This window comes from Colias eurytheme, chromosome 9 (genome assembly GCF_061535395.1).
Source record: "Colias eurytheme isolate Ceu_HAF_F1 chromosome 9, ilColEury1 Martin Lab GWU primary, whole genome shotgun sequence".
In the NCBI taxonomy this organism is placed as follows: domain Eukaryota; kingdom Metazoa; phylum Arthropoda; class Insecta; order Lepidoptera; family Pieridae; genus Colias; species Colias eurytheme.
In genome coordinates, this window is record NC_142988.1 from 10,938,147 (window position 1) to 10,952,296 (window position 14,150).

The 14,150-nt window shown below is 34.7% G+C and overlaps 3 protein-coding genes and 2 pseudogenes across 3 annotated transcripts in view; 2 read left to right on the top strand and 3 right to left on the bottom strand.

Annotated features, from left to right (window-relative positions):
- Positions 1 to 415: 415 nt before the first annotated feature.
- On the bottom strand, positions 416 to 2,361 carry LOC149906116 (intracellular hyaluronan-binding protein 4.S-like). The gene has a single exon (XM_090105246.1). It carries the CDS (start codon positions 2,186 to 2,188, stop codon positions 1,022 to 1,024), a length of 1,167 nt encoding a protein of 388 aa, XP_089961372.1. The 5' UTR covers positions 2,189 to 2,361; the 3' UTR covers positions 416 to 1,021.
- A 944-nt stretch (positions 2,362 to 3,305) lies between these two features.
- Positions 3,306 to 4,517, bottom strand: LOC149906117 (glutamine synthetase 1, mitochondrial pseudogene; annotated as a pseudogene).
- A 248-nt stretch (positions 4,518 to 4,765) lies between these two features.
- On the bottom strand, positions 4,766 to 5,953 carry LOC149906118 (glutamine synthetase 1, mitochondrial pseudogene; annotated as a pseudogene).
- A 458-nt stretch (positions 5,954 to 6,411) lies between these two features.
- Positions 6,412 to 9,293, top strand: Polr3I (RNA polymerase III subunit I). Its single transcript, XM_090105846.1, has 4 exons — positions 6,412 to 6,625; positions 7,273 to 7,393; positions 8,016 to 8,168; positions 9,132 to 9,293. Exons 1-4 carry the CDS (start codon positions 6,618 to 6,620, stop codon positions 9,222 to 9,224), a joined length of 375 nt encoding a protein of 124 aa, XP_089961972.1. The 5' UTR covers positions 6,412 to 6,617; the 3' UTR covers positions 9,225 to 9,293.
- Positions 9,294 to 10,282: 989 nt separating this feature from the next.
- Drak (Death-associated protein kinase related) overlaps positions 10,283 to 14,150 on the top strand; it is a 181,880-nt gene continuing 178,012 nt past the window's right edge. The window contains exon 1 of the mRNA XM_090105196.1: positions 10,283 to 10,862. Coding sequence (XP_089961322.1) covers positions 10,717 to 10,862 — 146 coding nt within the window. The 5' untranslated portion in view covers positions 10,283 to 10,716. The remainder of the gene's footprint in view (positions 10,863 to 14,150) is intronic.

A 14,150-nucleotide genomic window follows, 5' to 3' on the forward strand; every position in this document is an offset into this window, starting at 1 on the left:
ATAGATTTCATTTCGAAAAAGTTATTTTTCCTTTTAATTCTAATATTCCTGTGGGGATCTTGGTTTAAAAAATAGCCTTAGTTGAATCTTTATGGTAACTATCTGTCAGTGAAAGTTCCGTCAAAATCGGTCCAGCCATTCCTGACACTAGCCGGAACAAAACACAGACAAAAATAATAAAAATTCATCTATTCTGGTATATGTACAGAGCATACATCTATAAACCATATGCAGTTAGTTGAAATCGGTAATTTCAATATTAAAAACAGATACTCCAAATTTATTATTGGAGATTATATTCTAGATCAACTTATACTAAACTTTTACAGGGGGAGGAAAGTCTATAAAAATTAATAGAATGGACTAATGGTGATACTGTAATACTTATTTGACTAGTAAAGAAAAAAAGGAAAACTTCACACATACAAAATGTTTATTTTTCAAGAAGTTTGTGTAACAACAAAAATCAACCTTGTTATTTTACGACCTTATCTTTAAATTTTTAAGACTATTTACAGATTTAAGTTTGCATTTGTCAACACAAACTCATGACACAAAATGCAACAAGGGTTATTTTCACAAATGCTCTATTCTAAATTGTGACGGAGTTCATTCAATATAGCGTGTCACAGTCTATGAGTTTAAAATCTTATTCATACAACTTATTAAATGTTAAAACCATAAGCTGATGTGATTACAATAAAAAGCTACTGTTATTTAACGATTCATATGCATTAATGTAGCAATCTCTTAGTAAAGAAAAAATAAAACATCCTCCCCCTCCTCGCTACCCGAGTGCTTCGAGTCAATTCCCATCACTATAAAATTTATAAGTAAACCTTTGAATCTTTTCAAGGTTCATAGATAGTCAACGATTAAATCTGCTAAAATTCAATGCAATATAATACACACTCATGTAAATATTTTGTATATTTACTTCAAAAATAACGGTACATACAATATTTAATTTGTATCTCTATCATACTTCGAAAGGGGAGTAGTGTGAAGGCTCACTGTTAGTCTAGCTGAGAGAGGGGAAATCTTTGCTGTCGTCCACCTTGGGAGGCGCGACCTGGGAGCGCGGCGCCGGGCGCGGCTCCTCCACGGGCGCCTCGTCGCGCGGCGGCCCGCGCCCGCCTCGCCCGCGGCCGCCGCGCCCGCGCCCGCGCCCGCCCGTGCCGCCGCGCCGCGCGCCGTCCGTGAACGTGAACTCGATGCCGAGCACGCGCTTCTGACGGCCCACGCGCTGCGGATAGTCAGAGATGTCGTACTCTTCGTCGGAGTCATCGTCGTCGCCGCCTTCCTTCTTCTTCTCTAGCAACACCAGGTTCTTCCACTGGCTCAAGTCCTCGCCCTCGCCGGCCTTGCGAAGATTGTATTGCGGCGCCGTGCGCTGAGCGTTCCTGAGCGCTTTGTACTCGTCGAGAGTGAGCTCGCGGGGCTCCTCCTCGGCGGGGACGGTGCGCTCGGCCTCTGGCTGCTGTCCATCACCTGCACCGGCGGCCGGCGCTTCGGCAGGCTTCTCTTCGGCGACGTCGGCGTCCGAGCCGGTCGGGTTCATATCGTCGAGGTCATCTTTGATAGTACCCCAGTTGTGTGGGCCGCCACCGTCGCGTTTGTCGACCGGTTTCACGCCGGTTTTATCGGAACCGGACCGCCTGTCGAACTCACGTTTTCCCCGGTTGTCAAAACCCGGTCGGGGCCCACGCTGACCGTCACGCGGTTCGCGCGGCGGCCTTGGTCCGCGACGTTCACCACCTTCGGGGTTGTCATTGAAGTTACGTCTTTCGAAGTTAGGCCTGCGATCACCGAGTTCACGTCGAGGAGGTCTGGCACCATCCTTGCCCTCAACAGCACCGTTCTGCGGACGATCTTCGCGACGGCGTTGCGGCGGACGTTCCGCATTGCGCTCATTGTTTCGCGGCGGTCCCTTAGGCTTTTGTTGTTCACCGCTCTTAATTTCTTGAGACTTCACATTTTGAGTTTCCTTGATACCTTTCCTCACGACGGCATTGCCGCTCTTAGGTTTGGCCTCAGGTTTGCCTTTGTTCTCTTTTTCGGCCTCTTTGGTCTTCTTTTTGAGCTCTTTTGCTTGCTCTCGCGCTTTTAACGCATCAAGAGGATCGGACTCATCGTCCAAGAAAAGAGCGTATCTATTATCGATCCCCACACCGTAGGAATTCTCCATTGTGATCCTCTTGATGTTTTAACTACACAAAAACTGGATGTTGATGGATTAATTTCACACACTTAGTAAGGCGACATTTTGTCTTATTTTATTGATTTCATTTAATATGGCGGACAAACTATCACACTATACGCCATATGACGGCAGGAATAGAGAAAAGAATGAAAATGGCCGCAATCTTAAAGTTGCCAGTGCTCAGAGCCTTCACTTCCCAAAATAAACCTCAATAAATATCTATGGTTTATTTTTTAAGCTATGTATGTAATTAAAAAAAATATGTTTTTATTTATACGCATACTGTTGTAATGGTTGTATTTAAACCTTATTTAAACAATATATTATTAAATACCATGCATGAAATAAGTTGAGCCCAATATAGCTTTATTCATAATATTTAAACAATCAAAAACTCAATAATATAAAAATGTTTTCCAAAGTTTTAACTTAGTTAATATTGTTTTACAAAAACGAAGATCTGCAGCACATTATTATGTAATATCTATCTAAAGTAAATAACTACAATATAGTACGTAGTAGTAGTAGTAGAAACATTGAGATAATATTACTACGTATGGAGGAGACACCACGAACAAAATCTGTGCGCCATTTTTTTGCTCTAAGTTTTAAAAATTATTATCTAGTTAGGTTCTTACCGATGAAAGTTATTCCTTTGCACTTTTCCGTATTATTTGTATTATTTGTGCAATATCGTAACACACACGAAGGCATGTTTGATGCGTTTCACTTTAAAACCATTAAAAAATACCGCTCAACATACGTCACATGACGTATGTTGAGTGGAACATAAGTGATGTAGGCGGTGTCGTCTCCCTATTAATATTATCTCAATGAGTAGAAATCAAATTTGTAGTCTTAATTTTTATTTTGTTAGAATATTGTCTTTTTTTCTATACCCTTGTATCAGAGAGGTAAATATTTAATTAAAATGAGTTATTAAGGCTAAGTAAAACAAGACACTTACTGAAAAAAAAATATTTTATTCAAAATAAAGGTTATAAAATTCTGTAAAACCTTATACTGTAATGCGACATCAATTTTATAAGAAACGATAAATAACCAAACCATAACAAAATTACGCTCATCGATGGTAGTATTTTTACTTACATTTACCTCCACCCTTACCACCACCACCACTACCTACTGATCCTAAACATGTGTCCATAAGTAAACCGCAAACTAAGTAAGGATCACAATCACCAGCTGGTCGCCTATCTTCCATAAATCCCTTTCCCTTTTCTTTTATATTTCTTCCTAAACGTATAGAAGCTTTCCTATTTGCAATTCCCCAAGAAAATTTATCAAATGGCGCTGTTTCAAACTTCCCTGATAGCCGCATCCTGTTACTTTGTTCATCATGTTGATAATTTTTCATATGTTTCATGTGATTTTTTTCTAATCGTTTAATACATTCTTCAATAAATTGATATCCACCATCAGATCTCATTCTTTTCGTACTAAAGTTGTGGTGCATACCAACACCAGGATGCTTAGGCCCCATTGGTTTAGGATGATATGTTACAACCACGCCATAGTCTTCTGATACTCGCGACATTATATATCGAGACATCCACATGTCATCTGGAGCTTTTATACCAATTGTAGTTCCTATTTGCCATTCCCAGCAGGCAAACATTACTTCTGCATTCGTTCCTTCGAAGTCACAGCCTGCATATAGACAGGCCTTCGTATGAGATTCAGATATATCTCTACCAGCTATGTATTTAGCTCCAACTCCACAATAAGAAAATTCATAATTGACAGCAGGAAACCCGCCACCTTTAGGCCAACCTAAGCCCCATCCATCTACGTCTAACATTGTGTATTCTTGTTCCAGTCCAAACCACGGTTCTTCCGCTTTATGAAATTCACACAAATCATTGCAGAACTTTCTGTGATTCGTTTTTGCAGCTGAACCGTCGCCCATATATACTTCAGCCAACACAAGAACATGAGGTTCTAATCTGAAAGGGTCTTTATATACAGCAGCTGGTTTAAGAGTTGTATCAGAATTCGCAGTAGTAGCCTGGCCAGTGGAACTGCCATCAAAAGCCCAACCTGGTGCCGCATCAGCGCAATATGGGGTACAATTAAGAATTCTATCTTTACATCTCATATTCAAACCTGATCCATCGATCCAGCAGTAGGTAGCCAGAACTTTGTTACAGGGTACGGGGAGTCGTATATATCTATCCATCACTTTCTTGCTCATGATGTGGTTAATAGATTCTTTGAGCATATGCCGTTTTGGTGTAAAAAGCACATTATTATGCTTTTGTAATATAGAAAGACATTTTACAAAATGTTTCATCTTGCACTCTTCGTCTTCTCTATTTTCTTCTTTTTTTATTAATTTATTACAAAAATTTTGTAATTTTCATTAGTAAATATTCCAGAAATTTTCTGTTGGTGTTAATTCAATGTAAAATAATTGACTGAGATTTGAAAATTTTTAAATCATTTGAATATCGTGTTCTATTCAGCCAATGACGAGCCCATTATTTTTATATTACCTCCTTTCGTCTTAAAAACACGAAAGCGTTCCTCTATGCTATTTTACTATAAACACGTTTCTGCGAGAAGGGTGCATACTCTATAAGGATCACAGTCGCCCGCGGGACGTCGATCTTCTAAAAATCCTTTTTTATTAGATACGACACTTCTCTGAAGTCTTAAAGAAGCACCACGATCTGCTACCGCCCATCTACAACTATCATATGACGCCGTTTCGAATTGGCCAGTCAATCTCTTTTTATTTTCTTCTCCATCCATAAGGCCATAATTCTTAATTAATTTTGAATGCTGTTCACACAATAATTTGCATGTTTTTTCGATTTCTTCTAAACCACCTTCATTGCGCATTTTTTTTACACTAAAATTATGATGGCAACCTATACCTGGTTGGTCTTTTCCCATCGGTTTTGGATGGTAACTTATTATAACGCCATATTGTTCGGCTATTCTATTTAATATATAACGTCCCACCCAAAGATCGTCAGCAGCTTTAATTCCTAAGCTTGTTCCTACCTGATACTCCCATGACCCTTTCATTACTTCTGCATTGGAACCTACATAATCCAACCCAGCGTAGATACACGCTCTAGTGTGACACTCTACTATTTCTCTCCCAGCGACATGTTCGCCAATACCACAATATGAATAAAGTGATTTGGGCGTGGGGTACCCTCTACATTTCGGCCAGCCAAGCGGCCACATATCTGAATCAAACATAGTGTACTCTTGCTCTATACCGAACCAAGGCTCTTCATCGGAAATCTTACTTAATACACTAGCACAATTTGCTCGATGATTCGTTGCTGTAGGGGTTCCATCACCATAATATGTTTCACATAGAACTAAGACGTGGGGACTTTTGCGAAATGGATCTCTATACACAGCTGAGGGAATTAACATTGTATCGGAGTCTTGAGTCTTTGCTTGACCGGTAGAACTTCCATCGAAAGACCATTTCGGTACCATTGCCAGGTCACAAGGAACTTTGTCCAATATACGATCTTTTGAACGCAATGTTATACCGCTCCCGTCAATCCATATATAAGTTGCTAATATCTTATCTTTAGGCAATGCTAAATTTAAATAATGATGGTAATAAGCATTAATAGGGGTTTTGACTTTTGAAAATCCAGAACTGAAATTTTCTTGACTAAGTGGTCGAAAATAATTTTTTCTGTAAATTGGAATCCTTAAAAACTTGCGCTCAATATATAACAATTTTAGGAAAGACATAATATTATAAGTATCAAAAAATTTATAACATAAATGTAAAAAATCTCGATGGTGGAATAAAAATCCAGTAAGCTACTTCACATAAGCTGCACTTTTAATAAAAAATGCCATTCAAATGACCGTTCTATTTTTTTACCCATTTTTTTTTTTGGTTACATATCTCCACCATATCTCATACGCCATCGCGATCGGTTTAAAATGGTAAATTGCATTTTTCAAGTGTAGATAAAACTGAACTATTTACTGCGTATCCTAATTTTTTTTAGTTTATGGTCGTAAATTTTTTTAATCTATGGTTGATTTTGTACCGTTCATGTTCCGTCAAATGTCAAAGACTAAGACTGTCACACATGACACAGATGACAGCCAAATGCCAATTTATTTTGAAGTTTTGAACAATATTTTAGTATGTATTTGTTTTCTCTTTGCAATATTTTTCTCAAGTTTAAACTGATAACTTCTTATAATTACTTATAATAACTTCTTAAATTTAATGTAATCATTGTAATTTAGTTATCGATCGCAAATGTTTAGTTATGTATTATTTTCTTCAATTTTAAGTGATTTGATTGATAATCTCATGAGTTAAACAGTTTTAATATAATTCTAAATTCTTCGGATTTTCTCTGCCTCAAAATATTTACTTAAAGGGATTTTATATCTAATGGAAACGTAAGTTAAAGTAAACCTCTCAACTCAATACAATTTGTACACGATTGATAATAATTATGAATAAGTACCTATAGTATAACTCAAATATTTAAGCTTGGACTGGACAAGTGATACAAAATTGCTTATTTGTTCTATTGGAATTTGTTTTTAAATTTAAAATCTGGATATTTGTACACAATACAATATGAACACCAGCATGCACACAGAATTTGAGAGCTATAACATGTAACATAGATCATGTGTGTGGTAATTAGATTTAATGATCTCATTATGGTGTTAACATAATAATAATTAACTTAAAAATAACAATGTATTTTAAAATACACAACACAAAGAAATAAAATTTTATGAATTGTCTTCACTTTAATAATAGTAGCTAAAAAGAAAAATATACAAAAAATGTTGTGTGGTTTTATGAAACCACGGTAAAAGTGAAACTGTTCGAACGGTTCCGAACACTGCTTTGTGTAGCGCATGTCGCGTGATGGCCGAGTAGGTATACCTACTCGGCAGCCGCGATACATGCAACATACGCTACACAAACCAAAAAGTTTGAAACAATGTAATAAAAGTTTCACTTTAAAAATGGCAGCAGACTAATATTAAGACAAGTTTCTTTTCATTAAACATCCATGATTTAATTTCAGCACAAAAGCTAACAGTGCATTTCTTTGCAATTATGAAGTGATGCAGATATTACAGACACTGAAAGATAATACTCAAAAGAAACATAAAAGAGAAGGATCTTTAGCTACCGTTACATATGAGGTAAATGATTTATTTATAATTTTATCAACTTTTCAAGGGTTTTCAATTTTTGAAGTGAAACTTCTTTATCGGGGTTGGAAAAAAAATTTAGTGTAACATTTTTTCGTTACGTTATACGTATGACATGTTTCCGTTACGCGCCATCTTTTTCTTATCCCTACCACGCGTGATTCGACGTATTTCTGTAAAGTTGCATATAGTAAATTATTTTTTTTTAAAATAAGGTCATAAAGAAGTTTCACTTCTTACGTGTGTACACTAGTACACACACACTTTTTATTTACATATTTTATTTTCATATCTATAATATAACAAACTTAATTGCAATTTGTTTTGCTCACATATTGTTTGCACTAGTTTTTCTAATTTGTGTTTTTATTTAATATCTTGATTCACTAGAATAATTTAACTAGAATAAGAATGACTGTCTTCAGAGCTGCACATTTTTAATGAAATCTGTAAAAATTTTAGTGAGTCTTTTTCGTTAATCTGTGCAATATATTTCTTAAACAATTTGGTGAATCGCTCTTCCTTATAAAAATTTTGAATGATAAATTTCAACATACATTTTAAAACATTATAATATCTTAATAAAATATTACAAATCTTTTTTTTATTTCAGACGGTTAGATATTTGCAAGACACAGAATGTAAAAATCAAACTGCGGACTCAGTAAGAAAATTCTTGGAAGCAATGAAACCCTTCAAGTTGACTAAATTAGAGAAATTAATGATGGTTAATACGCCTCCAAGAACTGAACTAGAAATACAATTAGTAAGTAGCTCTAAAAATTTATGATCAAATATCAAATTGAGAAGTTTCAGAAATTTAGGAAAAGTGAAGGTGCATGAATAGCTTTATTACATTCATACTTGTTAGTTCCTTTTGAGGAAACATGACAAAGTTACTCCAATTCCTTACTGGACCATATTATGTTTAGTTAGATTGTGTTTCGAATTTGTGGTAAATGTTAAAAATATGTTATGACAATTGAAAAGTGCTTCTAGAAGAAGTCCAATTTAATAAATCAATATTTGAATTTGAGTATATAAATTTAAATAATTTTAAGTTTTAACAATACTTATTTATTTATTTATTTATTAATTCTTTATACTTACTTACTTACTAAACTATAAGGTCTTCAATTATATAAGCATTGAGAAATGAGATCATGATCTACCATAGTGGTCTAGTGCAGATTGGTATATGTTTTACTATATTGCTGCGGATGAATTTGATATTCACCAATCCATGTGCAGAGCGGAACCTACTATTGATATATCACATAGCTCGAGCTGCACATCTTTCTCTCACAGCTTACTCAAACCGCATAGCTCAGCATAAGTGGAAATGGTCACATAGTTTAATAGCATAGCTTCTTTTTTTGCAGCTTAGCTGCATAGCACATCTCTGGTGAAAAAACACTCTCAGGCATGTTCCCCAAGAGTTTTACCTGCAAAGTGGAACCATAACATACATATTATAAATTGAAAAATCTGTTTAATTTTTCAAGCTCTTACCATCTTGAAAAAATAATGCTCTGTAGTGTCTATTAAAAACCCTGTTCACATTATTTCCCACCTGAAATGAAGCTTACTCTTTCATTATACAGGAGTAGTATAAATACCTGAAAAAAAAAATTATGTTGTAACATGCCCATTCTCTGTGACAATAATTTTTTACTGGGTAATTAAGATAAATAATTCATTAACTCTAGTTTTATGTTTCTGTTCACAGATTGTACAAGAAAGTGAGGAGCGTTTGTCAGAAGATGATGTACAGAAGATTATTCAAACTGTAAATGAGTTCTTCCCACCAACCTCAAGCTAACATAAGCCTAAATTTAATTTAAGATATTATAGTAAATAATATATTTTATGCAATAAACAGTTTAAAATATTACCCTTTTTTATTGAGTTACCTGTCGAGTATGTTGTGGTCTGTACTGAAGTTGCTTTTACAAGTAATACAATGTAAAAATAAAGTCGCGATTTTTGACAAACATCGTGTTACATGCCGTAACCAAAGAGTATCTGTATAATCATAACGTTTTGCCGCATTACAAAAATGTCTATCTAATAATTTTTTTTCGGACAAGTTGGGCTGGTCCAGCCGAGTTTTTTTTGCTACCACCGGAAATCGAACCCAGTACTCATTACCAATGAGTCACTGGATTTGCGCTCATGCGTTAAACATTTTCTAATGAGGTCTCATGTGGCAAATTGTTTTTTAAAATATGAATATCGTATTTGTGGTACAGTAGGTACACTAGAAGAATAAATACTTACTTAAGAGCTCACAGAGCAAGTAATAAGAGCTGTAATAAATGATAATCTTTATAAATTACGTCCTATGAATTAGGAAGGTCAGTTTGAAAAGGTTACATTTTTGCATTGTTTACTTAAAATTGCAACGAAAATACTGCGCTATTCGTTGTAAATATTTATATTTAACCACTGTTTTGTGGTCATAGATAGTAAAATGGGATAAAACCTGTGGGTAAAACGAATAGAGGATATATCCTTCTCCAGTTAGTACTGCCATCTTTAGTCAAACACAATAAACCACTTGAATTTTTAGAAGAACGACTACAGATGTCGCTAGTAACCCTAAAATTAAGTCAATGTTATGTTTCAATTTAGAATTAAATTTAAAAAAATGCAATATATTTAAAAAGAAATGATTATTATTATATATCTCAAGAACAAAGTGTTTTGAAATTTGAGTTTTAAATCTTGTTAAGTTTACTGAAAATAATAAAAAAGAATTTCAGCGCCATCTAGTAAACCTATGTATAACTTAGATGTCATAAGTGACGTATGATAACTTTCGAACTTGAAACAACTGAATAGTGACATTCGCTCGCAACGGAATTTGAATGGTATCGGTCGCTAGGAGACGGGAGACGGGAGTCCGCGACTAGCTCTCTTGGCAGAAACGTGTATGGCGAAGTGCGATCGACTCGTCGATACGCAGCTGTCCTGCCGCGTTTATCAAATTTATAAAAGTTTTCTCGAAACGCGTGTGTAAATAAACAGTTTGTTTTATTTCGTTTTGAATATGAAGTGATACAAATGTTTGTTTAAACGTGCCGATTTAAGTGAAGCTGAAGCATTCGTAACAGTAACTGCTTCTCGCAATGACATGGGAGAGCATTCAGTTACCTTTTGAGAAACCGGAGGCATTTAAAATGTTTCTTATGGCCTAATTGATGCCTTTGTAACGTATAAGTGATACTTTGGTAATAAGGACTAAATAGTGTGTTCTTTTGGTGACATTAGCGATTGTTTGTTTCGGTTCGTCAGTCGTCTACACGTCCAAAATGAGTGTTTTGAGTGGAATATGCAAGGCTGATATAAAAACGGCGAGTGATGGACTATTGGAGCTGGCTGAGGAGAAGCTGCGAAGCATCATGCGCTCGGATCCCATCACAGACACCTACCACGTCGAACAAACCCCATTCGCAAGGTCAGTGAAATATTTAGTAATCACGTGTTGATCCTAACCGTCTTATCGCTGCCTACAAGGTAACTTGTTAGTGTCGTCACCGGTGTGATAAAAAAATAACTTTTATTATAGAATCTCGGTAACAAGGCTCTTCGTTTGACACGTCGTAGTTTGGATTTTAGGGTGTTATTTCGAAAAAATGGGGTGTAGTGTGTATGTATGGTCAGATAAAAATTTTAGGTACCAACCACCCTTTATACCTATGAATTATTGATAAAAAAAACTTTAATTACAATCTACTTCTCAGGGAAGTAGGTAGGTATTGTATTTTTTATTTTACTTACATTACTAAAAATTTTATTGCATAAAATATTGTAAGATAAAAAACACATCATTCTTCTAAGCGTTTAATTAACTTCTTGACAATGTTTCCACAATAATACAATAAAGTTCCAATAATTCATTTTAAAATAATAATATTACAATCAGTTTCTAGAGATAATGTTTCTGATAAATAACAATTGTGAAGTAATTCATGGCTAATATTGATAATGTAACATGTGTTACAATATATTCGAGTTTGAATGTGTGCATGACGCATCTACAATAACACACAAACTCATTTGTATGTCGTAGTATGCTGTATGAATATTGGATAGTTATATTAATCTCAATAAGGCAGTGAAATGACTAAGATAGAACTCGGTACTTCAGATAAAGGTGACTGATGAGAGCCGAGTACCTTGATAATTATAGATAAGACACATTTTTGCTGCAAATAGGTATCATTATAAAGTTTAACATGCATGGATTGATTGACATTACATGTTAAATTGTTCTACAAACATTATGTAAATGCCTAGTAAGATATTGATTTTATTTAGTTTAGTTAATATTTTGTTAAGTTTTACCACAATTAATCTAAGTAACCTACTAAATATTTTTTGATAAATTATTTTTGCTTTAGTATTAAATAAAAACTTATTTAAGTACATAGGTAGGTAAGTAACACTTGATGTAATATTATGAAACACATATCGCTATAAGTTAATCACAAATACTGAGAAACATACATAGGTACCTACACTTTGATATCCTCATTAATGTTATTTTGATTTGTACCAGCATATACATAATTAGTTTTTCTTCCAATAAACATATAAAGAATGACTTACAGTCAGAGGCGGCTCGCCCTAAGGAGCGCTGGTGCAGTGAACTCCCATAAATAATTATAATAAAATCATACTCCTTAATTTCATTATTAATATTAATTATTATTTATTACTATTTAAAATCAATCGTAATCGTAAAAATCTACTGTCAATACTTACCAATGAATATATCCATCATTCCATCATTCCAATTTCCATACACTTGAATAATACTGTATTTATACAGTAACGCGCGAAGGGGAGCGCTCACGATTGCGCTCCAATGAAAAAATATTTAGTACATTTCCTAATACGAAATCCAATAGGAGTGAAAGAGATGGTTTGCCAGTGCCCTGCGCGCGTGAAACAGAAGATTTTCTATGGAAAGATAGCAAAATTCGGTGCGCCGCTCCCGCAAACGTTGCCGGTTCGTTTTTACCGCCGCGCGCGACATTGCCACTCTCTATATTATAAACAAACACTCGACTCTCGAGTCAACTTCAATGCACGCGCGCGAATGCAAATTCGGGAATTTTCTAATTAAAATCATAAGATACGTGTTGAAATAGTCTGTAGTTATCAGTATTACTTGTGAGTGTGAAAATGAACAATTATAATGTGGCGTTCATTAAAAAGTGTGTTAAAACGTTACAAATTCGGCTTGAATTGAAAGCAGGGACTGCCACGGCCTGACCTTGACCTTACGCAAAAATGTACGACAAAAACGAAAACATAATATACGCGTGTGTTTAAATCCGAACAATATTATGTGAAAACACCGTGGTTGTATGGTTGTGATGAAAGCAACAACAGACATTTACGAATGTCTTGTCGCTTTAAGTTATAGATATTTTTGCACACCAAAAAGAAAGACGTATGTATTTCCTTTATAAGTAATTTTTTTGATAAATGTACTGCTTTACACCACGTATTTTCAGTGTTTTATTTCAAGTGAACACCCATAAAATTTTGTCACGAGCCGCCTCTGCTTACAGTTGCATAGTTAGGTCATCTACTTAGTTTTATAATTTACTCAGGATAAAAATAGTTGCAGGAGTACTATAAATTTACTATTATAACTTTTCCACACTACAAAATACCTACATTGAACAATGAACAAGTAACAATGGCGGGAAATTATATTAAAAGTGACGATTCACGATACAAAATGTCAATAGTGACAGCTTACGAAAATGGTCGTAGGTCAGTGTTGCCATTGAAAACTATAACGTATTAAAATAATAAATACGTTTTTTATATGCCGTGTTTTTATTTATTAAAGTGAAACTTTTATTACATCGTCTCAAACTTTTTGGTCTGTGTAGCGCATGTCGCGTGACGTACGATAATTATCGTACAAATACGATAATTATCGTAAGTTTCACTTTTACCGTGGTTTCATAAAACCACACATTTTTTTTTTCAATAATTAAATTAATAAAAAGCGGAGACGTCATAAACACATTGTTATTTTTGAGGCCAAAGTTTGTTAACTATTTAGAAGTATAGTTAGAAGTGAATACACATTTTAATGAAAAAAAAAAGTGACTAGCCAAAGTCGCATACACACGAAAGTGCATACAACATTCAGCTATAGCTGTGGAACGTGGCGCACGGACAAGCCCGACAACTTTTCCCCTCGTTGCAGCCTGTGCGGTTACTCGACGCAGGCATACATTAACCCCGACAATTTTACCTTCGATTATAATTATTAATTTTTCATATATTATTAACACTTCATTTACAAGTATAGAAGACGATAAATACGTTTTTAAAATTATAAATTTAGTACTTACACAAAAATCTCCATAGATATTTAAAAATACTTTTTGAACGGTGCATTAGTTTTTCAAATTCATGCCTTGTTTATTCAATTTTGTATCTTTTAATGGAAACAACAATTAACCAGTCTCCAATGATAAATGATTTCGAAAGTAAACGCGGTTTTAGCATAAATTGATTCCATTATCATAAATTAGTTTCAAACCATTAAGTAGGGTTATTTTTCAAAGCACTGCGATTATTTATAATATCTGTATATATTATAATATTATGTATACTTAGATGAAAGTGAAAATGTTCAAGTGATAAATCGAGAAATGAAGTTGTTATTCGATTAAATCGAATAATCGATTTCAAATCTATCCAACACGAAACA

Excerpts from the sequence above, each read along its gene's own strand:
- LOC149906116 (XM_090105246.1), bottom strand. The coding sequence starts at position 2,188 with ATGGAGAATTCCTACGGTGTGGGGATCGATAATAGATACGCTCTTTTC.
- Polr3I (XM_090105846.1), top strand. Across the intron at positions 7,394-8,015 it reads TAGCTACCGTTACATATGAG|ACGGTTAGATATTTGCAAGA; the intron begins GTAAATGATTTA and ends TTTTTATTTCAG. Across the intron at positions 8,169-9,131 it reads CTGAACTAGAAATACAATTA|ATTGTACAAGAAAGTGAGGA; the intron begins GTAAGTAGCTCT and ends TTCTGTTCACAG.